Raw genomic sequence first — 25564 nt, 5'->3', positions numbered from 1 at the left:
AACAACATATACAATTCATTTAACACGTTTATCTTTCTAAGTCAGAAATGCAGTAGCAAAATGGAGGTAACAACAAGTTATTAACTATTTTTATTAATTATTAATTAAGTTTTACATTATTTTCTCTGTTTTTGAAATGCAGTTTATCACTTTCAACATGTAAGCAATAAGAAAAAATAATTGTAAAAAATTTTTTACTGAGTCTTTAAAATGTGTGTGTTATCATTTCAACAAGGAAACAATGTAAACAACATTCATTACTTTTACATTCTTCTTTCTTACTAAGTCTTTAAACTACAATCTGTTTTCACATCAACAATGAAAATGCAATCTGTTTTCATTTCAACAAGGAAACACTATACAGAAAATACTAATTATTTTTTCCATTCTTTTCTGTTATTGTTGACATTTTCTATGTTACCATTTCAACATATAAACAGTAGGAACAACCTATTAATTAACTTTATTTTCTCTCAATTAGTCTTTGGAATGCAATGTTTTATCACGTTGATATGTAAACATATAAACATGTAATTATTATAACATTTTTCTTACTAAGTCTTTGAAATACAATGCTATCATTCTAACATGTAAGTATATAAAGAATTTAATTTACATTCTTTTATCTTTACTGTCTTTGATATGGAGTATGTTACCATTTCATCATGTAAACAATACACGTAAATTATCAATTAGTTATTCTACATCCTTTGTTTCTTACTAACTCTTGGATACACAGAGTGCATACAACACCTAGGGTACATCACATTTGAGATTAGCCAAATTTCTAGAGTTCAGAAGCCACATATGGTTAGTGGGCACCATACTGAGCAGTGCAACTCTAGTGGAGGGGCAGAGGGAGCAAATACATATGCAACAATGTGTACCATGAAGGAAATATACATGGTACCTTAAGCAAAAGCAGCAGCAGAATAAATCTGCTTAAATTGGGAAGTAAGAGAAAACCTATCTGAGGAGGTAACATTTAAGCCATGACCTGAGGCCTGAGCAGCTCCCCAACAGCATAAAAAGACCAATATCATTTGAGCAGACTATGTGAGGGGAAAAAGTGAGAAAAATACTGTATTATGGGGGAATAAATAATTTCCCAAGTCTTCCACGAAAGAGTAGAGAAACTGATAAATCATAGGAATGTCTACACTCTGAGTGAGATCAGGGACTTTATCTTTCTTAGCACCTGGAAAAGTACCTAAATCATAACAGATACTTGGTGAATGTGTGTGGAATAAGGAATAACTGAGCCAGGGGTCTGAGACCTGGGAAATTAGGCAGCAATATGCTGATGAAGATACCAGTAGGTAGTGGGCATAGTTTGTTTCCTTTTAGTTGCATACGGTTTCTCATAAGCCACCTGAGGAAATCAGAAATACAAGAAGTTTGCAGGTCCCTAGAGGGTAAAATTATTCAACAACTACCACCTCTAGGAAGAGTTTCAATTGATCTGACTTGTGTCAAGTGCCCATAAATGGATAAGTGAACCAATCAGTGTGGATAAGGAAATGATGTACCATGACTGGGTCAGCTTACGTCACATACCCAACACTGTGGATAGTAACCAGAAAATGTAGAGGGCAGTGGGCAAGAGATCCAGCGGACATTTCAAATTCCTCTATTTCCTTTTTAAAGTTCCTCTTTTATAGAGATCAGTTTACATATCCAGTGTTCCTAACCCCAGTTTCCTAGAACAGTAGAACTTTATATATGTGTCTCAACAAACTTGGGTTTCAGGCAAAAAAAAAAAAAAAAAGTGAACACTTTCATGGCCACACATCAGTGTTGAAACACCTCCCTGTGCTGTGGAAATCACTCTGAACAACTGACCCATTTCATGTCGTTCCTCTGTGCCCCGTGCAGCATCGCTTCCAACTGAGCCTGAACTTCAGCAAGTTTCTGTCGGTCCAAACGGTCATGAAAAATCCATTCCTCGTAGCAATGGACAGGGACAGGATAAATCACATGCTTCAGCTTCGTCAAGGAAGTCAAGTGCTGCAGAAGGCTCTTGAGCACAGGCATTGTAATGGGATTGAAGGCAAAGCTAAGGACATGGAGCTGAGTACAGTGGCTCAGGGCTGGGAGGATGGCAGAGAGAGTAGAATCAGTTATCATACAATTGTTTATCACCAGATGTTGCAGGGTGCTTGAGACCTTCTCCAGCAGAGCCTGGAAGGGCTCATAAACTTCTGAGAAGATGTGGTTGTTACTGAGACTCAATACCCTTAGGTGGGTGGCCTGAGAGCTCTGGGACAGGACAGTGACATCTCTGTGAGAAAGGTGACAGTGAGGTAGATACAGTGAATCCAACTGAGGTGGCACAACTCTATAAAGAGAAAAATGTAAGGTTATTTCAGAAGAATGAGGGCAATGAGCCCCAAATTTTAGGTACCTAAGGCTCTAGAATAAACTACTGTGTTCATGGTTTGCAATAAGTGGTTAATAATGTGGACTTTGAGATCAGACTTTATAGATTTGTGACCCTGAGAAAGTTACTTTACCACTCTGAGGTACAGGGTTTTAATCTTGAAAACGTGCACAGCAGTCATTATTATACAGAACTGCAGGAAAGATTAAGTGAAGAAATTGCATGCACTTAGTATATACGACATAATCAGTGTTGGATCTGATTCACTTATTTGGCGAGGATGGGTCTGGGAAAACAGCCAACTGAGGGTTTCCTTTGACTAGTACCAGATGACAAGCTCTCCATTCAGGGTGTAAGCCTGGGGGGAAATACAGGAGCAATATTATCTGGCAGTGTTAACTATTGGGGCCCATCCATGGACATGTGCATTAGTCCTATAGCTTAATGCTTCTCCATCTGAATGCCTCCCCTTCCTCTCTAGAGATCTGTAAAGTCCAATAGGAGAAGGACTGAGTCTTTTTCACCAATATATTTACAGACTTCTTTTAGGATCTGCCCACGGTCACTGAATGAATGAATGAATGAATGAGCACAGCTTCCTTTTCTAACCTCATCTGCTGCTCAACATAAGGTACCCCTCTCTCCCCCAGCTATGTTCAAACTCCCAGCAGTGCCTATCCTGAGGCAAAGAGAGAAATGGGTTACAAGGAGCTTAGGAAGATCCAAGCATGGTCTCTTCTGTGTTAACAATGAGGTGATCAGGGAACCCAGGTTCCTCCCCACCCCCTCACCTGAGCAGTTTGTGCAGTTGATCTGTGAGGCAGAAGAAAGACAAGCTGAGCTCCTGGAGATGGTCCAGCCGCCCAAGGCAGAGGAGAAAAGATCTGAATTTCCTTCTATTATAAGTTTTAAAGGGGATGTTACACAGAGTAAGGCTGTTCAGGTGGATCACCTGAGCCAAAAGGGTGATGACTTCACTCAGATTAGCCTGATACACTTCCAGGTTCTCAATGCACCCCAGATCCAGAAACTGCAGGATACTTTTGTGCCCAGACATTCTATCGATTTGCAAATCTCTGCAGCAGACGTGCAAGGACCCAACATTCTGCTGAATCTTACTACAAAGGAAAGAGAGGAATTGTTCTGTTCTCAAGGTACTATTGAGGGAAATATCCACTAGTAATTCCATGGGTTCCTGAGCTGACTGAGGCTCAGACCCGGAATTACCAATCCTGAGGCACCTGACTCTATGCTGAGCTTCTATCTTAAGGATAGAGTGCTGAGAGTAAATGCATGACTGAAAACAGAAAGGGAATGCGGTCCCAATCTCAGAGCATATTGTCTTACAGACCAGATCACTCCTTAAATCTAGGATCCTCAGTTTGGGCCCCCTGTAAAAAAGGAAGAGACAGAACACATGAGAGATAGCTGATTTTAATATAACCCAGCAAGATCAATGATGAGAAGCAGGGACAGAACACTTTAACCCTGGTTTTCACTTCATTGCCATTCACCAAGAAGTTCTTTCCACACAAATGCAGCGTCTTTCATCCTTTCCCCACCCCCTCCTTCACCTCCGGTCTTTCCCTGTCTCAATGCCCATACTCCACTTCTGTGTAATCGCACTCAAATCCATTCATAGTTTCCTCAAACACCTCTACTCTATAATCAACTCTATAAGGCAATAGAGTCCCGAAGGACCGACAGCTCTGCAAAGACTGCAGTATTCACCATTGGCTACTGTTGGGAGACCGTTAGGTATTCCCCTGCCCCAGGCTACAGCATACACTCCTGCTGACTCCCTGTGTCTCTACTGGTCATAGTCTTACCAAGAGGAAGAGTTCTGGGCAGGGAGGATCTGCAGACCATCAATCACGGCTTCCAAGATGTCATAGTATGATTCCCGTGTGGTCAATGACCCAATATGGAGACAGCGAAAAGGCCAAACCTTCACCATTGCCTTTAGGATCGTCTTATGCCCACCCAAGAAGGCAGCGTTGAACAATGGAACAAAGAGGTCTCTTGGGATTTCATCCAGGGCATGGATAGTTGCAGGCTCATTATTCAGCAGACTCTTTGCAGCAAGCTCAAGGAGGGTGACTGTGGTCTTTTGGTCCATCTTCAAAAACCTGCTTCAGAGTGGAGAATTTTTAGAAATCCTGAGAAGGTATCTATAGTCACTTGTTTGCTTCCAGGGTTAGCTGTGGACAAAATACTTATTGAATAAGTATGTGGTGAACCATAGGGCCAACTCAAGTGACCACTACTATAGGAATAGAATGAAAATGGACTTGTGTGCATGCACGCATGCACACACACACACACACACACACACACACACACTTCCATGAGATAAAATGCCATTAGAAATCAGAGGTAAGTTAGCAGAAGACAATGCTGACCACCTAGCTGCCTTCCTCAAATTATTTCCTCCTGAGGAGCTTCCAGATGGCAGAAGAGTAAGAAGTGGAGATCACCTTCCTGCCCACAAATACATCAGAAATACATCTACATGTGGAACAACTCCTACAGAACACCTACTGAATGCTGCCAGAAGTCCTCAGACCTCCCAAAAGGCAAGAAACTCCCCAAGGACCTGGGTAGGGTAAAAGAAAAAATAAAAACAGAGACAAAAGGATAGGGATGGGACCTGCAGCAGTGGGAGGGACCTGTGAAGAAGGAAAGGTTTCCACACACTAGGAAGCCCCTTCGTGGGCGGAGACTGCAGGTGGCGGAGGGGGGAAGCTGTGGAGCCACAGAGGAGAGCGCAGCAACAGGGGTGTGGAGGGCAAAGTGGAGAGATTCCCACACAGGGGATCGGTGCTGACCGGCACTCACCAGCCTGAGAGGCTTGTCTGCTCACCCGCCGAGGTGGGCGGAGCCTGGGACCTGAGGCTCGGGCTTCAGAGGTCAGATACCAGGGAAAAGACTGGGGTTGGCTACATGAACACAGCCTGAAGGGGGCTAGTGTGCCACGGCTAGCAGAGAGGGACTCCAGGAAAAAGTCTGGAGCTGCCAAAGAGACAAGAGACTTTTTCTTGCCTCTCTGTTTCCTGGTGCACCAGGAGAGGGGATTAAGAGTGCTGCTTAAAGGAGCTCCAGAGAAGGATGCGAGGAAATAGTTAATCAAGTGCAGGAAGCACAGAGAGTCCCATAGAGGATAAATCCAAGGAGAAACACGCCAAGACACATATTAAACAAAATATCAAAAATTAAACACAAAGAAAAAATATTAAAAGCAGCAAGGGAAAAACGACAAGTAACACATAAGGGAATCCCCATAAGATAACCAGCTGATCTTTCAACAGAAACTCTGAAAGACAGAAGGGAGTGGCAGGACATATTTAAAGGGATGAAAGAAAAAACCTACAACCAAGATTACTCTAACCAACAAGGATCTCATTCAGATGTGAAGGAGAAATTAAAAGCTTTACAGACAAGCAAAAGCTAAGAGAATTCAGCACCACCAAACCAGCTTTACAACAAATGCTAAAGGAGCTTCTCTGGGTAAGAAACACAAGAGAGGGAAAAGACCTACAATAAAAAAAAAACCCAAAACAATTAACAAAATGGTAACAGGAACATACATATCGATAATTACCTTAAATGTAAATGGATTAAATGCTCCAACCAAAAGACATAGATTGGCTGAATGGATGTAAAAACAAGACCCATATATATGCTGTCTATAAGAGACCCTCTTCAGACCTAGGGACATATACAGACTGAAAGTGAGAGGATGGAAAAAGATACTCCATGCAAATGTAAATCAAAAGAAAGCTGGAGTAGCAATTCTCATATCAGACAAAATAGACTTTAAAACAGACTATTACAAGAGACAAAGAAGGACACTACATAATGATCAAGGGATCTATCCAAGAAGAAGATATAACAATTGTAAATATTTACGCACCCAACATAGGAGCACCTCACTACATAAGTCAAATACTAACAGCCATAAAAGGGGAAATCAACAGTAACACAGTCATAATAGGGGACTTTAACACCCCACTTTCACCAATAGACAGATCATCCAAAATGAAAATAAATAAAGAAAAACAAGCTTTAAATGATATATTAAACAAGATGGACTTAATTGATATTTATAGGACATCCCATCCAAAAACAACAGAATACACATTCTTCTCAAGTGCTCAAGGAAAATTCTCCAGAATAGATCATATCTTGGGTCACAAATCAAGCCTTGGTAAATTTAAGAAATTTAAAATCGTATCAAGTATCTTTTCTGACCACAATGCTATGAGACTAGATAGCAATTACAGAAAAAAATGTGTAAGAAATACAAACACATGGAGGCTAAACAATACACTACTAAATAACCAAGAGATCACTGAAGAAATCAAAGAGGAAATCAAAAATTACCTAGAAACAAATGACAATGGAGACACGACGACCCAAACCTATGGGATGCAGCATAAGCAGTTCTAGGAGGGAAGCTTATAGCAATACAATCCTACCTCAAGAAACAAGAAACATCTCAAATAAACAACCTAACCTTACACATAAAGCAATAGAAAAAGAAGAACAAAAAAATCCCCACAATTAGCAGAAGGAAATAAATCATAAAAATCAGATCAGAAATAAATGAAAAAGAAATGAAGGAAATGATAGCAAAGATCAATAAAACTAAAAGCTGGTTCTTTGAGAAGATAAACAAAATTGATAAACCATTAGCCAGACCCATCAAGAAAAAAATGGGAGAAGACTCAAATCAATAGAATTAGAAATGAAAAAGGAGAAGTAACAACTGACACTGCAGAAATACAAAGGATCATCAGAGATTACTACAAGCAACTCTATGCCAATAAAATGGACAACCTGGAAGAAATGGACAAATTCTTAGAAATGCACAACGTTCTGAGACTGAACCAGGAAGAAATAGAAAATATGAACAAACCAATCACAAGCACTGAAATTGAAACTGTGATTAAAAATCTTCCAACAAACAAAAACCCAGGACCGGATGGAGTCCCAGGCAAATTATACCAAACATTTAGAGAAGAGCTAACACCTATCCTTCTCAAACTCTTCCAAAATATAGCAGAGGGAGGAACACTCCCAAACTCCTTCTACGAGGCCACCATCACCTTGATACCAAAACCAGACAAGGATGTCACAAAGAAAGAAAACTACAGGCCAAAACCAGACAAGGATGTCACAAAGAAAGAAAACTACAGGCCAATATGAACATAGATGCAAAAATCCTCAACAAAATCCTAGCAAACAGAATCCAACAGCACATTAAAAGGATCATACACCATGATCAAGTGGCGTTTATTCCAGGAATGCAAGGATTCTTCAATATACACAAATCTATCAATGTGATAAACCATATTAACAAATTGAAGGAGAAAAACCATATGATCATCTCAATAGATGCAGAGAAAGGTTTCGAGAAAATTCAACACCTATTTATGAAAAAAACCCTCCAGAAAGTAGGCATAGAAGGAACTTTCCTCAACATAACAAAAGCCATATATGACAGATCCACAGCCAACATCGTCCTCAATGGTGAAAAACGGAAAGCATTTCCACTAAGATCAGGAACAAGACAAGTTTGCCCACTCACACCACTATTATTCAACATAGCTTTGGAAGTTTTAGCCACAGCAATCAGAGAAGAAAAAGAAATAAAAGGAATCCAAATTGGAAAAGAAGAAGTAAAGCTGTCACTGTTGGTAGATGACATGATACTATACATAGAGAATCCTAAAGATGCTACCAGAAAACTACTAGAGCTAATCAATGAATTTGGCAAAGTATCAGGATACAAAATGAATGCACAGAAATCTCTGGCATTCCTATACACTAATGATGAAAAATCTGAAAGAGAAATTAATGAAACACTCCTATTTACCATTGCCACAAAAAGAATAAAATATCTAGGAACAAACCTACCTAAGGAGACAAAAGACTTGTATGCAGAAAATTATAAGACACTGATGAAAGAAATTAAAGATGATACAAATAGATGGAGAGATATATATACCATGTTCTTGGATTGGAAGAATCAACATTGTGAAAATGACTCTACTACCCAAAGCAATCTACAGATTCAATGCAATCCCTATCAAACTATCACTGGTATTTTTCACAGAACTAGAACAAAAAACTTCACAATTTGTATGGGAACACAAATGACATCGAATAGCCAAAGCAATCTTGAGAACGAAAATTGGAGCTGGAGGAATCAGGCTCCCTGACTTCAGACTATACTACAGAGCTACAGTAATCAAGACAGTATGGTACTGGCACGAAAACAGAAATATAGATCAATGGAACAGGACTGAAAGCCGAGAGATAAACCCACGCACATATGGTCACAGTATCTTTGATAAAGGAGGCAGGAATGTACAATGTAGAAAGGATAGACTCTTCAATATGTGGTGCTGGGAAAACTGGACAGGTACATGTAAAAGTATGAAATTAGAACACTCCCTAACACCATACACAAAAATAAACTCAAAAGGGATTAAAGACTTAAATGTAAGGCCAGAAACTATAAAACAGTTGGGAGAAAACAGGCAGAACGTTCTATGACATACATCACAGCAAGAACCTTTTTGACCCACCTCCTAGAGAAATGGAAATAAAAACAAAAATAAACAAATGGGACCTAATGAAACTTCAAAGCTTTTGCACAGCAAAGGAAACCAAAAACAAGATGAAAAGAGAACCCTCAGAATGGGAGAAAATATTTGCAAATGAAGCAACTGACAAAGGATTAATTTCCAAAATTTACAAGCAGCTCAATAACAAAAAAACCCAATCCAATGCATAAATGGGCAGAAGACCTAAATAGACATTTCTCCAGAGAAGATATACAGATTGCCAACAAACACATGAAAGAATGCTCAACGTCATTAATCATTAGAGAAATGCAAATCAAAACTACAATGTGATATCATCTCACACCGGTCAGAATGGCCATCATCAAAAAATCTACAAACAATAAATGCTGGAGAGGGTGAGGAGGAAAGGGAAAACTCTTGCACTATTGGTGGGAATGAGAAATGATGCAGCCACTATGGAGAACAGTATGGAGGTTCCTTAAAAAACTAAAAATAGAACTACCATACGACCCAGCAATCCCACTACTGGGCATACCCTGAGAAAAGGTCATGAAGTACCTAGGGGTAAGACGGGAATAAAGACACAGACCTACGAGAGCATGGAGTTTAGGATATAGGGAGGGGGAATGGTAAACTGTTACAAAGTGAGAGAATGGCATGGACATATATACTCTACCAAATGTAAAATAGGTAGCTAGTGGGAAGCAGCTGCGTAGCACAGGGAGATCAGCTAGGTGGTCTGTGACCACCTAGAGGGGAGGGATAGGGAGGCTGGGAGGGAGGGAGATGCAAGAGGGTAAAGATATGGGAACATATGTATATATATAACTGATTCACTTTGTTATAAAGCAGAAACAAACACACCATTGTAAAGCAATTATACTCCAATAAAGATGTTAAAATAAATTAAAAAAATAAAATAAATTAAAATATAGGGGCAAAACCAGATTTGACACACACAGAAAAGGAAATGTCAATGTGACCACACAGGCAGAGGTTGTTTTGATGTGACCACATGCCAAAGGATGCTGGCAGACACAAGAAGCTGGAAGAAGCAAGAATGGATTCTCTCCTGGAGCCTCCAGAAGGAGAACAGCCCTGCCAACACATTGATTTCAGCTCAGTGATATTGATTTCAGACTTGGCTTCCAGAGCTATGAAAGAATAAATTTCTGCCATTGTAAGCCACCAAAAAAATAAATAAATAAAATAGAAAAAGGAAAAAAAAAAGAAAATGGTCAGAGAACCTCGGTGTAAGACGGGAATAAAGATGCAGACCTACTAGAGGCTGGACTTGAGGATACGGGGAGGGGGAAGGGCGAGCTGGGATAAAGTGAATGTCAGGGACATATATACACTACCAAACGTAAAATAGATCGCTAGTTAGAAGCAGCCCCATAGCACAAAGAGATCAGCTCGGCACTTTGTGACCACCTAGAGGGGTGGGATAGGGAGGGTGGGAGGGAGGGAGATGAAAGAGGCAAGAGATATGGGGACATATGTGTATGTATAGCTGATTCACTTCGTTATAAGGCAGAAACTGACAAACCATTGTAAAGCAATTATACTCGAATAAAGATGTTAAAAATATTATTTTCTCCCAAAAGGATACAAACCAATAAGAAGGAAAATGTACATCTACAGAAAAGCCACACCCTCATCAGTATTTTAAAATGGAGAAGGCCAAAAATTCAAAAGTATTGTGAGTAAAAAAAGAAAAATCATGAATCCTGGCATAAGATTTGTCACACTCCCATTACTAGGCTTTGTGGAAAACAAAAAGACAGACCAAGAAAAGCTGCCAAGAGAGAGGAAAGATGGAAAAGGGCTGAAAGCTGATCTAAAACTACAGCAGAAGGACTAAGCCCAGAATAAATCTAAAAATACCAAAAATGTGTCCTAGAATATGAGAGCCTGGACTACAGGGAAGGCACTCCAAAATCGGAGCTTATGAAGGGACAGAGATGATTTAAAGTGCAGTCTTTGAAAGATATAACTCTTAGGGAAGAAGAAATGCAAAGAGTTAGGGAGAAGCATCCGTTGGCGCTTGGGTAATGATGGAGAAAATAAACAAAAGGGGAAAATTAAGGATCTTGCAAGACATAAGAGAACCGCAAAATCAGAGCACTCAGGACTTCTCCCTTCATCACCAAAACAAACAAACAAAATAAAAAAGGATCTGGTCTTTGCTATACTAACGAAATTTCACATTATTAAACTAGGAATCTTGTCAAAAAAACCAGTATCATACAGATGAACAGAATGAAGGGAATTCCATACAAAGCTTTGTAAAAAAAAAAAAATAGATGAGGGAACAAAAGTGCATACATGTTAAACAACCATGAAGGAGAAAAAGAGTGGAAGTCAACACTCCAAACAAAATTAATTATACTCAAGCAAGCATTGGAGGATATGAAACCCACCTTAAATAGAATATTTAAAAAAATCAAAAGACAGACATTGACTAAAAAGAAAGGCTGAAGCATAGATTTCATAACCAACTTGGGTGCCCTTTAAATATCACAGCCTACAGAAAAAGCTTTTGAACTTGCAGAAACTTAGGAAATTCTGCACCCCTCAGCCCTTCCTAAGGAAGCTACTAGAGCAGGGGTCTGCAAACTGGCCCACTGAACCAAATTCAGCCCACTGCTTGATTTTGTAAATGAAATTTTATTGGATCAAAGCCATGATCAATCATTTATGTATTGACTATGAATGCTTTTGCACTACAGTAGCAAAGTTGAGTAGAGAGACAGTGACACTGTGACCCAGGAACTTACAATATTTCCTATACTTCTCTTTACAGAATGTTTGCCAAGTAATCTAAAAGAGGAACTGGGATTGTGATCCCACTGCGATGAGAAGGAAAACTTCACCAAAATACCCAATGGTGAGTATTTTACATACAATAGTAAAATGAAGGTGGGGGAAAGGGGAGAAGGCTAATGTACAAAAGTTTTATGCTGTGAAAAAAACCCACAGAAACTCCGCAACTAAAAATGAGAGAAGGTAGAGAAGTAGAAGAAAATACAACAAACTTTTTATCATATTGCAGTAGGTGAGTGTTAAGTGATACTGGAGGAAAAAATGCATAGACCAGAGAGTAAAGTTAAGAAAACAGGTGGTTCAGGATGATTTTAAGAAAGCATTAAACGTGACCAAAAACATGTCTTAATGATAAAAGCCAAAACTCACAATGAAGATATAACCCTTAGGAATATTTATGAACCAATAACAAACAAACACCTTTATAAAGCGAAAATGCAAGGAGACGTAGATAAAATAATAATAATAACAGGAAACAGTAACACTAGGAGATTTAATACACCAAACTCAGTCTAAGGCTGATCAAGTCATATAAAAAAAGAGAAAGCTAATCAATAATGTTATATAGGGAATATATTCTTGTCAAAAATGGATCATAATTATCTCACAGAGATTAGATAATTAATTTCTATAAAGTAGAAATAGTACAAACAATCCTCTCTAACCCCAATGCTATAAAAGTTAGTAACAAAAATTGAAAACAGAAAGGCCTTTCCACCTGAAAAAAATTTTTAAAGCTTCTCTTAAAAACTGTTGAATATAAGAAGAGATGCAAACTGAAGTTGTAAAGAAATTTTTTAAAAGATTGACTGAAAAACTACATATTGGCATCTATGGGATACATTTAGAGCAGTGATCTGAGGCAAATTCACACAGTAGACACTTTTATGAGTAAAAATGGAAGAATGAAGATTAATTAAAGTATGGCCTCAAAAAATGAAAAAACAAAAGCAACTAGGTAAAAAAGAACAATTAAAGAAAGCAAAACATAAAAGCAGAAATGAATGAGATACAAAATAGAAAAATGAAATCTTGTTTTTCAAAATGGACAAACCCCTAGCTGGCTCGATGAAGGAAGAAAGGGAGAGATCACACATACACAAAATAATAGACAAAGGAGAAATAATCATTGAAACAGAAAAAAGAGGAGATTACTTTGCCAACCTCTATGCAAATAAACTTGAAAATCTATATGAAATAGGTAACTTCCTAGATAAATACAAATTACCAAAATTCTGATTCTAGTGTTAGAAGCTTAAATTAGGCAATTTTCATAGAAGAAATAAAGTTATTACAGCAATACCCCCAAGAAGCACCTTGCTCAGATGGTTTTACAGGTGAATCCTAGTAAACCATCAAAGATCAAATAGTACCAAAGCTCTATGAGTTATGTAAGAACATTAGAAAGGAAGGAAACTTCCCTAACTTCTTATATGAAGCCAGTAGGATGCTAACAGGTAAAAGGTAGATACCAAAATACTAAATAGAATATTAGCAAACATCCAACAATACATTTAGAAACTAATATACTGTGATCAAGTGCAATTTATTCCATTAATACAAGGCTGGCTCTATATTAGGAATTCCATTGATATCATTCACCATCGTCATATAATTAAGGACAAATATCATATGATTAAAACCACAGATGCCAAACAAATCTTTGGGAAACTTCAACACCCATTCATGTTAAGAAAAGAAAAACCTTAAGAAGTGGGAAAGAGGGACGCATTCTTAACATGATAAAAAATATATAATTAATTCCTCATGCAAGTATTTTATTTAGTGGGGGACTACCAGAGGTTTTCCAATAAGCTCAGGAATAAGAAAAGTATGCCCATTATATCATTCCTGTTCAGTCTTCAACTACAAGCATTAGTCAGTTGACTAGAGAAATCAATTAGATTTATGAGAATGAATAACAAGAAGTAAAGCCACCTCTGTGTGCAGATATTACCGTACACCTGTAAAGCCCTATAGAAACAATGACAGATTGAGTAAAACAGTAAGAGAAATCATCAAGGTAGTAGGATATAGAGTTACATACAAAAGTCAATGGTCTTTGTGTGCACACACACACACAGCTGGAGGACACTTTAGTAGAGAAAATTCCATATACAATAGCAAAAACAAAGCTTAAATGCATAGAAATAAACTTAATGAGAGCAGCTATGCAAGGACAATTTTTAGACACTCCTGAACGACATAGAAGGAAACTTGAATAAGTACAAAGACATTGGTCAATGTTCTTGGATAGAATAACACAACATTAAGAAGATGTCAGTTCTCCCTAAACTAATGTATAAATTTAATATAATCTCAAAAATACCAGCAAATGTTTCTATGGAGTTAGATCAATGGATAATAAAATTAATATATTTTTTAAAAATCATGCAAGAATAGCCAGGATATAAGTGAAAAAGAAAACCTGTAAATGGGGAGTAATGATACCAGACATTAAAGCATGCTATAAAGCCTCGGTAATTATAACTCTGTGGTACTGGTACATGAGTAGACAAATAGTCCAGTGAAACAGAATAGAAAACCCAGAAAAACAAGAATAATATATGGAAATTTCAGTATATGATGAAAGGGCATTTAAAATCACTGAGGCAAAGATGGACGTTCAATAAATGATGCTGGAACAACTGAGACATTTGGGAAAAGAATCAGTGTAGATCCATATCACACACCATACACAGAAATAAACTGTAAACGGGCTAGGAATCTAAACAAATGAAACCATAACAAAATCTTTAAGAAAATATGGCAGGACTCTGCTTTAACCTCAGCGTAGGGAAAGGCTTTCTAACTGTGACTCAAATTTCCAGAGGCAATGAAAGAAAACAATGATCTATGTGCCTACGAAGGATTTTTTTAATGTACGGCAAACACATCATAACTAAGTCAAAAGGCAATTGACAAACTGACATAAAGTATTTGCAGCATGCCTCATGGACAAATGAATAATAGTCCAAGTATATACAGAACTCTGAAGTATTGAAGGACAAAAGACTAATATTTCTACAGAAAAATGGGAAAAGATATGAACAGATAATTCACAAAAAATATATAGAACAGTCCTCAAAATATAGTCACACTTTCTCATAATTAGACAAGTGCATACTAAGACAATGCCGAGATACCATTTCTCACCTACCACATCAACAAAGGTCACAAAAGTAGGGCAACATGTTCTGTTAGTGAGTCTGTGGGGAAACAGTCACAGTAGCTAGTGGGAGTGAAAACCAGTACAACCCTTCTGGAGAGAAATTTGGAAATACCTAACAGAAATACACATGCACTTAACTTTTGGCCCAACAATACTACTGCTGGGAATAAAACTTGAAGATCCATTTCCACCAACACAAAAATACTTATGCCTAAGGTTATTCACTGCAGCATTGTTTGTAGTTGCAGAATGTTGAAAACCAGTTAAATGCCCCTACATATGTCAGCGGAGTCCAATGCAGCTGTATAAAAAGAGAAACAAAAACAAAAAAACAATGAAGCCCTCTATGGCATAAAGAGTTTTTTTATGGGATGCTGTTAACTGAAAAAGGAAAAGTGCAAAGGAGCATTATAAAATGCCATCCTTCATTTAATAAACAAGGGAATATAAGAACACATATATGTATCAGTTCATTTGTGCAGAGTAAATACAGGAAAGATTAAACCAGAAGCTAACGAGATTGGTTATCTACAGGGGGAGTGTGGGAAATAAGTGGCGAATGGGAGGGGCTTAGAAGGCATGAGGAAAGAGTGACACTTGTCTAATAGATGTTTCTGTGCAGCCCTGACTCTTTGAATCACAGTAATATTTCACATACCCCAGAATTAAATAAAAAATTAAAATCAACTAAGATGTGGGGAGGAGGCAAAGTCAAATACAAACACCAACAAATTAACCTAACTATATTACAAATGAATGTCTTAACCACAGCTGAAGAGGTGAGAAAGAAAATAGCTAAGCTAAGCAACTTAGGGAAATAGTAGTTCTTTGACTGCATCCTCTGAGGCCTAAGACATAAAGAACTGTACACAAACACAAGTTATCAAATCTGTTTCTAATAGGCGTATTGGGTAGCCTTTCTGCAAGTACTTCATGTATATATCAGGAATGAACAAGTAAGTAAATATTGAAGATAAGGAGAGCCAGGTGAGACAAAGAAGTTACAAACAAGGCTACAATGGATTAAAATAAGAAGTATCAGTATGAGCTCCTGGCTTTCAATATCTATACATATAGGTAGAGAAATTGAGAAGTATCTGTAAGCATGAGTATATACATACAATATATTTCCTTCATTTGTGGATGGAGAGGGAGGACTTAGCAGCAATGAAACCGCAATAGCAATGAACACACACTGAGATATTGGTTTCTAAATGTCATTTTCCAAGAAAAGGAAACATGGCTCTTTGCAGAAGTGTTTTGATTTCAGGGCTGTGGTGGGGACAAAAACACAAGATGAATAGGAATACCTTACAATGCCAGCAAGGAAGTACACAAAAAAGGATCAGGTCATGCTGAAAGAACACAGACCCCACCAAAAGGAGCTTGCAGTCACCAAAGCTGGAACAATTCAAGAAACTAAATAATGATTTAATTTGATTATAAGTCACAATATAACATAGTTATTCATGATTCAATACTGACAAATAATTTGATTAGCTATTTGATTCAATAATTTGAAATAAAACAAGTTTTATAAACAACTTCATAATTTATAAATAAATAAATGGGGGAGAAAAGACAGCTCCTCAGAATTCCAATGAACCAATGTAGTAAGAATAAGGAAATAGAAAGTCACCATTAAGTCATAATTGTTGTAGGCAAGATCAACAGATGGATTTTAAAAGTCGTGAATAACAGTCTGAGAAGAAATAGGATATTTTCATAGTCTGAAAGTATTTCCTACACGATATTTATTACTTACAAATAGGAAAACAGTACTATTACAATGGAGCAACACAGTTGTCCCTACCTTAATCAAGTGTTGCAAATGAATATCATCATTAATACAACATATGGACATCATGTACCCCCTCACATGATGCTTGGAGCAAGGAACAGAATCGCTTTTGCAGCGCCGTGGTATAAGACCTAAAATTAAGGCACAGTGACATGTATGCCTTGACATTTGGGGGAAAACCCAGAGGGTCTCAAATGGACTAACCACAAGTTCCCATTCCCCTTTTGTGCTGCCGGGAAGAAGGTCCCCTAGCCAAAGAACCAGCCTTATCATGGGAACTAGCCACAGTGCCTGCTCGCCCCTGACTATCAGGTTTCAGTTCCCTACCAGCTCACAGAAGTATTCAAACAAGCCAATCACATCCTCCCATGTGAACCAAGGGTCACCTCGTCCTCTTGCTACTACAGACTGCCCCCCACAGCCCCTGCTTGTTCACTCTCTTCCAGAGAATGACTCCTGTGGGGCTCTACCTGGCCAGTGGTGTCCTCCTCCCCAGGCCGTGAGTAAACGTTACTAATAAGCTGCTCTCGGTAGTATCTGTCCAGTGTCAGATGTCGTGTGTTCAGCCACCCCCATAACACAAGGGTGGAAATTCCTCCATCACCAATGGGATGAAGGGGAGGAGAATAAAACAGGTATTGTTGCCGAAAATGTATAAGTTCAATCAAATCACAAGAACACATCAGACAAACCCAAGTTGACACACATTCTATAAAATACCTGACCAGTATCTTCAAAAGCATCAAGATTGGGAAACACCCAGAAAGCTTAAGGAACTGTCAGCCTGGAGGAGACTAAGGAGAAATGATGGCCAAATGCAATGTGGTATCCAGAATGGGATGCTGGAATAGAAAAATGAGATTACTGGGACAAATGGTGAAATTCAAATAAAGTATGTAGATTAGTTAATAGTACTGCATCAATGTTAATTTCCTAATTTTGATAGTTTTTCTTTGGCTGTATAAGATGTTAACATTAGGGAAATCTGGGTGAAGGCTTTCTATACTACTTGCAAAGTTTCTGTGAGCCTAAAATCATTTTAAAATAAAGAATTAAAAAAATCACTGGTTAAAGGAATGGTTATTGTATAAACGACATTGTTTAATAAGAGTTTAACTAATTGAAATACAGTTAGGAGGATGGATAAATGCTCATGCCGCATCATCCATTAAAAAACTATTTAAAACTGCTTTAGAGAGCCCATTAAAATAAATAAAAGTGCAGTCATCTCCAAGATGTAGATGAGTATTTATCTGCTCTTCAGAAGATAACCATTTTAAGTATAAAAGAAATGAAATACCATATATATATATATAGAGAGAGAGAGAGAGAGAGAGAGAGAGAGAGAGACCAGAGAGAGACAGAGAGGTGGGGGAGGGGGGAGAGAGAGACATACATTTCAATACTTACAATTTAAAGTCTGAGATATCAAAACAAACCGCAAACAAAACTGAGGTGCAAAGGAGAAATACAATTTTTTTTTCCCGGTACGCGGGCCTCTCACTGTTGTGGCCTCTCCAGTCGCAGAGTACAGGCTCCGGACGTGCCGGCTCAGCGGCCATGGCTCACGGGCCCAGCCGCTCCATGGCATGTGGGATCTTCCCTGACCGGGACACGAACCCCTGTGCCCTGCATCGGCAGGCGGACTCTCAACCACTGCGCCACCAGGGAAGCCCCAACTTTTTTTTTAAGAAGCAGAAGGCTGATCGAGGGATTTTAAACAGAGAGCAGGAAATGATTAGCCACACAACTGAAGCGAATCACAGCTGAGGAAAGAGGAACGCACGGAGCATGGACAGGACAGTGGACCCAGCAATCCGTTCGATTGCCTGTCTTATTAACCCCCAAACCTTGATCCTGGGTAATTTAATTTAGGTCAATAGAGGCGAAATTTATAGAAAGAATGCTGTTGTAATTTACCTGATTGGAACAAGAGTTGGAAAAAACTTGAGCTGTTCAAGACCCCAGCAGTAGGAGGAGGTTCCTCCCTCTCCAGAGCTAGGAGCGAAGACGCCTCAGTGTTTCCGGAACTGGGCGTCTTAACGGTTCCCTCTCAACGTTAAGCTCACCGGAAGAGGCCTTGGATTGGTGCAGCTCAGGTCACGTGACCCCCATCACTCAATCAACTCTGTACTGGGAGGAGGGGCCAGATTCCCGACCCCACCCAGAGGGCCGAGGGGAGAGAGCCTTATGCAGGAGAGAGTTCTTCTCAGGCGCCAGCGCCACCCTCCTACATCTCCTTGGCACAGCGTCTCTCCTTGTCACCTGGGCACAGCCTGGCCAGGGTTACTGCCAGGCCGGGTCTCAAACCTAGAGAACTGACGTCCAAATTGATAGTCTACACAACAGAGGGTGTGAACTTAAAAACGAGTGGCGGGCTTCCCTGGTGGCGCAGTGGTTGAGAGTCCACCAGCCGATGCAGGAGACACGGGTTCATGCCCTGGTCTGGGAAGATCCCACGTGCTGTGGAGCGGCTGGGCGTGTGAGCCATGGCCGCTGAGCCTGCGCATCCCGAGCCTGTGCTCCGCAGCGGGAGAGGCCACACCACTGAGAGGCCTGCATACCACAAAAAAAAAAAAAAAGAAAAGAAAAAGAAAAAAACACGAGTGGCCAATGATGACAAAAAGCCATCAGACTTTAGTGTCCCTGGGGCTCCACTATATTAAACAAGCAGTCGAGTCCCCACCAAAACATAGGAAAAATGTATTCTTGCCTCTGTGCAGTAAAGCCAGCATAGCATTTACACTGATATTTGACAAAAGCAACGTAATGCAGAAAACTGCCACCCACTAATAACTCTACTATCAATTGCAAGGATAGCTAATAGTATTTGTTTCCAACCCTCTCCCTGGACTCTTGCTTCCACTTCTTCCCTGTCTGCTTCCTTTTCTGATCCCAATTGTTTACCACCTTTTGGAATACAATACACTTTATCCATATGCAATTTTGTAAATTGGCCATCTCACTTGATGGAAAAATATAAATTCCAGGAGGGCAGGAATCTTTGTTGGTTTGTTCATTAACATATCCTAAGTGCCTATAGTAATGCCTGGTTCAGTGGATACTTGAATATTTGTTGAATGAATTTTTCTCCAGCCACACTAGCCTCTTTTCTGTGCCTCTAACCCTAACTCACCAAACATGTTCTACAATTATGTGTTTTCCTGTAACAGCCTGCCCCAGATAGCCCTATAACACCTTCCTTACTAAACTCACATCTCTGTCAACTTATCAGACAAGCCTTACTTTTCTTCATGACACTTAGCATTTGATCATAGCTTTTCTGGGTTTTTCGTTTGTTTATTTGTTTTCTTTTTTGTTTTTATTTTGCTTTTGTTTACTTTTGTTTTTCCTGTTTCCTTTCTTCAACACTTTTTCTTTTTGTTTTAATTTATTTTTGGCTGTGTTGGGTCTTTGGTGCTGCGCGTGGACTCTCTCTAGTTGCAGCAAGTGGGGGCTACTCTGCATTGCGGTGCACAGGTTTATCATTGCAGTGGCTTCTCTTGTTGCGGAGCATGGGCACTAGGTGTGCGGGCTTCAGTAGCCGTGGCACACGGGCTCAGTAATTGTGGCTCACGCGCTCTAGAGCACAGGCTCAGTAGTTGTGTTGCATGGGTTTAGTTGCTCCGTGGCTTTGGGATATTCTCAGACCAGGGCTTGAACCTGTGTCCCCTGCATTGGCAGGCAGATTCTTAACCCTTGCGCCACCAGGGAAGATGAACATTTTTTTCTTATACTCTAATTGTAGATAAAGAATTAGACCAGCCATGGCCATTTTAATTTTTGCAGTACAATGTCATCTGTCAGTAGATGGGGTAATGACATCAAATAACTTAAGACTGGATCCCTGGTTTTATGGCTCTACCACTTAGTGGTACCACAAGCTGCATGACCTTGGCCAGGCACATCAACTCTTCCAAGATTTCATTATCCATATTCAAAAGGGGAACAGCAATATATTTTTTAAAATTTATTTATTTTCAGCAGGTCCTTATTACTTATCTGTTTTATACATATCAGTGTATACATGTCAATCCCAATCTCCCAATTCATCCCACGACCACCCACAACGCCCAACCGCACTTTCTCCCCTTGGCGTCCATACATTTGTTCTCTACATCAGTGTCTCTATTTCTGCCTTGCAAACCAGTTCATCTGCATTATTTTTCTAGATTCCGCATATATGTGTTAATCTATGATATTTGTTTTTCACTTTCTGACTTACTTCACTTTGTAGGACAGTCTCTAAGTCCACGTACGTCTCTACAAATGACCCAATTTTGTTCCTTTTTATGGCTGAGTAATATTCCATTGTATATGTGTACCACGTCTTCTTTATCCATTCATCTGTCGATGGGCATTTACGTTGCTTCCATGACCTGGCTGTTGTAAATAGTGCTGCATTGGTGTGCGTGTGTCTTTTTGAATTATGGTTTTCTCTGGGTATATGCCCAGTAGTGGGATTGCGGGGTCATATGGTAATTCTGTTTTTAGTTTTTTAAGGAACCTCCATACTGTTCTCCCTAGTGGCTATACCAATTTACATTCCCACCAGCAGTGCAAGAGGGTTCTCTTTTCTCCACACCGTCTCCAGCATTTGTTGTTTGTAGATTTTCTGATGATGCCCATTCTAACTGGTGTGAGGTGATACCTCATTGAAGTTTTGATTTGCATTTCTCTAATAATTAGTGATGTTCAGCAGATTTTCATGTGCCTCTTGGCCATCTGTATGTCTTCTTTGGAGAAATGTCTATTTAGGTCTTCTGCCCATTTCTTAATTGGGTTGTTCCTTTTTTTAATATTGAGCTGCATATGCTGTTTATATATATTGGAGATTGATCCTTTGTCTGTTGATTCGCTTGCAAATACTCTCTCCTATTCTGAGGGTTGTCTTTTTGTCTTGTTTATAGTTTCCTTTGCTGTGCAAAAGCTTTTAGGTTTCATTAGGTCCCATTTGTTTATTTTTGTTTTTATTTCCATTACTGTAGGAGGTGGATAAAAAAGATCTTGTTGTGATTTATGTCAAAGAGTGTTCCTCTGATGTTTTCCTTTAAGAGTTTTATAGTGTTCGGTCTTACATTTAGGTCTCTAATCCATTTTGAGTTTATTTTTGTGTATGGTGTTAGGGAGTGTTCTAATTTCATTCTTTTACATGTAGCTGTCCGGTTCTCCCAGCACAACTTATTGAAGAGACTGTTTTTTCTCCATTGTATATCCTTGCCTCCTTTGGCATACATTAGTTGACCATAAGTGTATGGGTTTATCTCTGGCCTTTCTATCCTCTTCCATCGATCTATATTTCTGTTTTTGTGCCAGTATCATATTGTCTTGATTACTGTAGATTTGTAGTATAGTCTGAAGTCAGGGAGTCTGATTCCTCCAGCTCCGGTTTTTTTCCCTCAGGATTGCACTGACTATTCAGGGTCTTTTTTGTCTCCATATAACTTTTAAGACTTTTTGTTCTAGTTCTGTAAAAAATGCCATTGGTAATTTGTCAGGCATTTCATTGAATCTGTAGATTGCTTATGGTTGTATAATCATTTTCACAATGTTGATTCTTCCAGTCCAAGAACATGGTACATCTCTCCATCTGTTTTTGTTATCTTTGATTTCTTTCATCAATGACTTATAGTCTCTTGAGTATAGGACTTTTACGTCCTTAGGTAGGTTATTCCTAGGTATTTTATTCTTTTTGTTGCAGTGGTAAATGGGAATGTTTCCTTAATTTCTCTTTCTGATTTTTGTTGTTAGTGTATAGGAATGCAAGAGATTTCTGTGCATTAATTTTGTATCCTGCTACTTTACCAAATTCATTGATTAGCTCTGGTAGATTTCTGGTGGCATCTTTACGATTATCTATGTAGAGTATCATGTCATCTGCAGACAGTGACAGTTTTACTTCTTCTTTTCCAATTTAGGTTCCATTTATTTCTTTTTCTTCTCTGATTGCCTTGGCTAGGACTTCCAAAACTATGTTGAATAATAGTGGTGAGACTGGACATCCTTGTCTTCTTCCTGATCTTAGAGGAAATGCTTTCAGTTTTTCACCATTGAGAATGATGTTTGTGGTGGGTTTGTCGTATATGGCCTTTATTGTGTTGAGCACATGCCACGGAGCAACTAAGCCCGTGCACCACAACTACTGGGCCTGCATGACACAACTAATGAAACTCGCGCATCTGGAGCCCATGCTCCGCAAAAAGAAAAGCCACCGCAACGAGAAGTCCGTGCACTGCAAAGAAGAGTAGCCCCCGCTAGCCGCAAGTAGAGAAAGCCCGTGTGCAGCAACGAAGACCCAACGCAGCCATAAATAAAGAAATAAATATATTAAAAAAATAAAAATAGGGGCTTCCCTGGTGGCCCAGTGGTTGACAGTCCGCCTGCCGACGCAGGGGACTCGGGTTCGTGCCCCAGTCCGGGAAGATCCCACATGCCGTGGACCGGCTGGGCCCGTGAACCATGGCCGCTGAGCCTGCACATTCGGTGCCTGTGCTCCACAAAGGGAGAGGCCACAACAGTGAGAGGCCCGCGTACCGCAAAAAAATAAATAAATAAATAAAAATAAAATAAAGTAATTAATTAAATAAATAAAAAAAGAAGAATTGAAATCTTGCAGAGTGTGTTTCCTGGCCACGATGGAATCAAATTAGAAACCAGTAATAGAAAGCAAAAAGAAGAATCCCTAAACACTTCTTCAAGGGCTCTTTAAAAGTCAAGACTCAGTAGCAGGGGCTGGCTGAGCCTTAGGGCTAAGGCAGGCACTGTGGAAAGGTGTTTTACATTCTTTCTCCTAATGAGAATATACATATCTTTATGAAGGAAGCAAATCTCTCTCTGGTATGCCTTGAGTTCAAAGTTTTAAAGACAGATTTTGCCATTTTACATGCACTCATTTGTGTGTTAGAACGCCTGTGCATAATACTTACATATATCATACCATGCACTTTTACCAGCTATGTAGGTGTTCTAACTATCACCACAAACAAGATCAAAAACTGTTTCATCACCACACATTTCCCTCATGTTAGCCTTTATAGCCACACCCACCTTCTTCCTGATCCCACATCCCTAAACTCTGTCAATACTACTATAATTTCCTAAATGTCATAGTAATGGAATCATTTAGGAATGGATTTCTTTCACTCAGCATAATTCTCCTGAGATCCATCCAAGTTCTAAAGTGTGTCTATCATCTGTTCCTTTATATTGCTGAATAGGATTCCACGGTGTGAATGTACCACAGTTTGCTTACCCATTCCCCTGATGAAAGACATCTGGGCTATTTCCACTTTTTAACCATTGTGAGTAACACTGTGATGAACTTCATGTAAAGGTTTTTGTGTAAACATAAATTTTCATTTCTCTGGGTAAATTGCCCAGAGTGCAACTGCTGTATCATTTGGTAATCTCATGTTTCGTTTTGAAAAACCTGCCAAATTGTTTTCCAGACAGCCTGTAACATTTTGCATTCCCTTTGGCAATGTGTGAGTGACTCAGTTTATCCAGTGTTGCCTGCATTTGGTTTTGTCACTTTTTTTCAGCCATTCTAATAGGTGGGTTTAAAATTTCATTGTGCTTTTAATTTGCATTTGCATGATGGCTAAAGATGTTGAATAGCTTTTCCTAAGCCTATTTGCCCTCTGTTCATGTCTTTCATCCATTTTATAATTGGATTAAGAGGCAAGAAGTTACCTCTAGAGAGCTGCCCTGGCTCTGGCTAACAGGCAGAGTAAGAGAATGTGAGGCCCCTCGAGACTCACTTTTCTTGACAGGGACGGCAGAAGTGGGGCTGAAGCTATTAAATGTTCCTCAAATTAGGACTGAACTTGGATATGGAACAGGAGTAAGAGATGGGGGCATCTCTGGGTCCATCTGTGGAGATCTGGATAGGGCAGAAAAAGAAGGAGGATATGGGGTAGAGGAAAAACAGTGGAAGGAGGGAGATACGGGGGGATGCCTTCTAAATGATGCTAGATTCACCACTCTCAGCCTGCTCAATGGAGTGCAAAAAACTATTCTCCTAGACCTGTGGTTTTCAACTCTGGATATCCATTAGGATCCCCTCGAATGCCCAGATTCAACCAGCTGAATCAGAGCCTCTAGGGATAAGCATAATCATCAATATCTTTAAGGTTCACCCCAGTTGATTCTAATGAGCTGTCAAACTTGAAAACCTTATCGGATGGTGTATTAGGTTGCTATGGCTGCCATAACAAGACACCACAGGCTGAGTAGCTTAAACAACAGAAATTTATTTCTCACAGTTTTAAAGGTTGGAAGTCCAAGATCCAGATGTCCACAGGTTTGGTTTCTTCTGAGGCCTCTCTCCTTGGCTTGCAAATGGCCTCCTTCTTACTCCTTCTTCACATGGCTGTCCCTCTGTGCATACACACCCTGGTATCTCTTTATGTGTCCTAAACTCCTCTTATAAGGAAACCAATCATATTGTATTAGTGTCTACCCTAATGGCCTCATTTTAATTTAATCACCTCTTTAAAGGCCCTATCTTCAAACACAGTCACATTCTGAGGTACTGGGGGTTAAAGCTTCAGCATATGAATTTGGGTAGGACACAGTTCAGTCCACAACAGATGGTATGAGAAATACCTTGGTCTGAGAAATTCATCTCCCTTTTAGCCACCTTCCTGGAACTACTATACAACACTTCTGCCATCACCTCAATAGGTAGAAGTCGGTCATGTGACCATTCTTGGTTGCAAAGGAGGCTATAAATGTGGTCTTTTACTGGAAACATTACTGTTGCAAATAAATTTGGGGTCTTTTATTAGGAA

At 39.3% G+C, this 25564-nt stretch overlaps 2 protein-coding genes across 3 annotated transcripts in view; one reads left to right on the top strand and one right to left on the bottom strand.

The window, feature by feature from the left end:
- The window catches only part of LOC307180627 (uncharacterized protein), a 122965-nt gene that overhangs the window by 70698 nt on the left and 26703 nt on the right, over nt 1–25564 (top strand). Inside the window, exon 30 of the mRNA XM_079910997.1 lies at nt 3031–3534. Within this exon, the coding sequence (XP_079767123.1) occupies nt 3031–3534 (504 nt within the window). The remainder of the gene's footprint in view (nt 1–3030; nt 3535–25564) is intronic.
- Nucleotides 966–18879, bottom strand: LOC307180043 (melanoma antigen preferentially expressed in tumors-like). 2 transcript variants are annotated; one of them, XM_079910101.1, is made up of 4 exons: nt 18693–18879; nt 4210–4509; nt 3172–3771; nt 966–2338 (listed from the first exon to the last, which is right to left on the bottom strand). In XM_079910101.1, the coding sequence occupies exons 2-4, from the start codon at nt 4497–4499 to the stop codon at nt 1825–1827; spliced, it is 1404 nt and encodes a 467-aa protein (XP_079766227.1). In that variant the 5' UTR covers nt 4500–4509; nt 18693–18879; the 3' UTR covers nt 966–1824. The 2 variants fall into 2 exon arrangements, with proteins under 2 accessions (XP_079766227.1, XP_079766228.1); XM_079910102.1 differs by lacking the exon at nt 18693–18879 and having other exon boundaries at nt 4210–4625.

This window comes from Stenella coeruleoalba, assembly GCF_951394435.1.
Source record: "Stenella coeruleoalba genome assembly, chromosome: X".
Classification (NCBI taxonomy): Eukaryota; Metazoa; Chordata; class Mammalia; order Artiodactyla; family Delphinidae; genus Stenella; species Stenella coeruleoalba.
The sequence above is the reverse complement of the archived record's forward strand: the minus strand, read 5'-3'. Positions and strand labels throughout refer to the sequence as shown.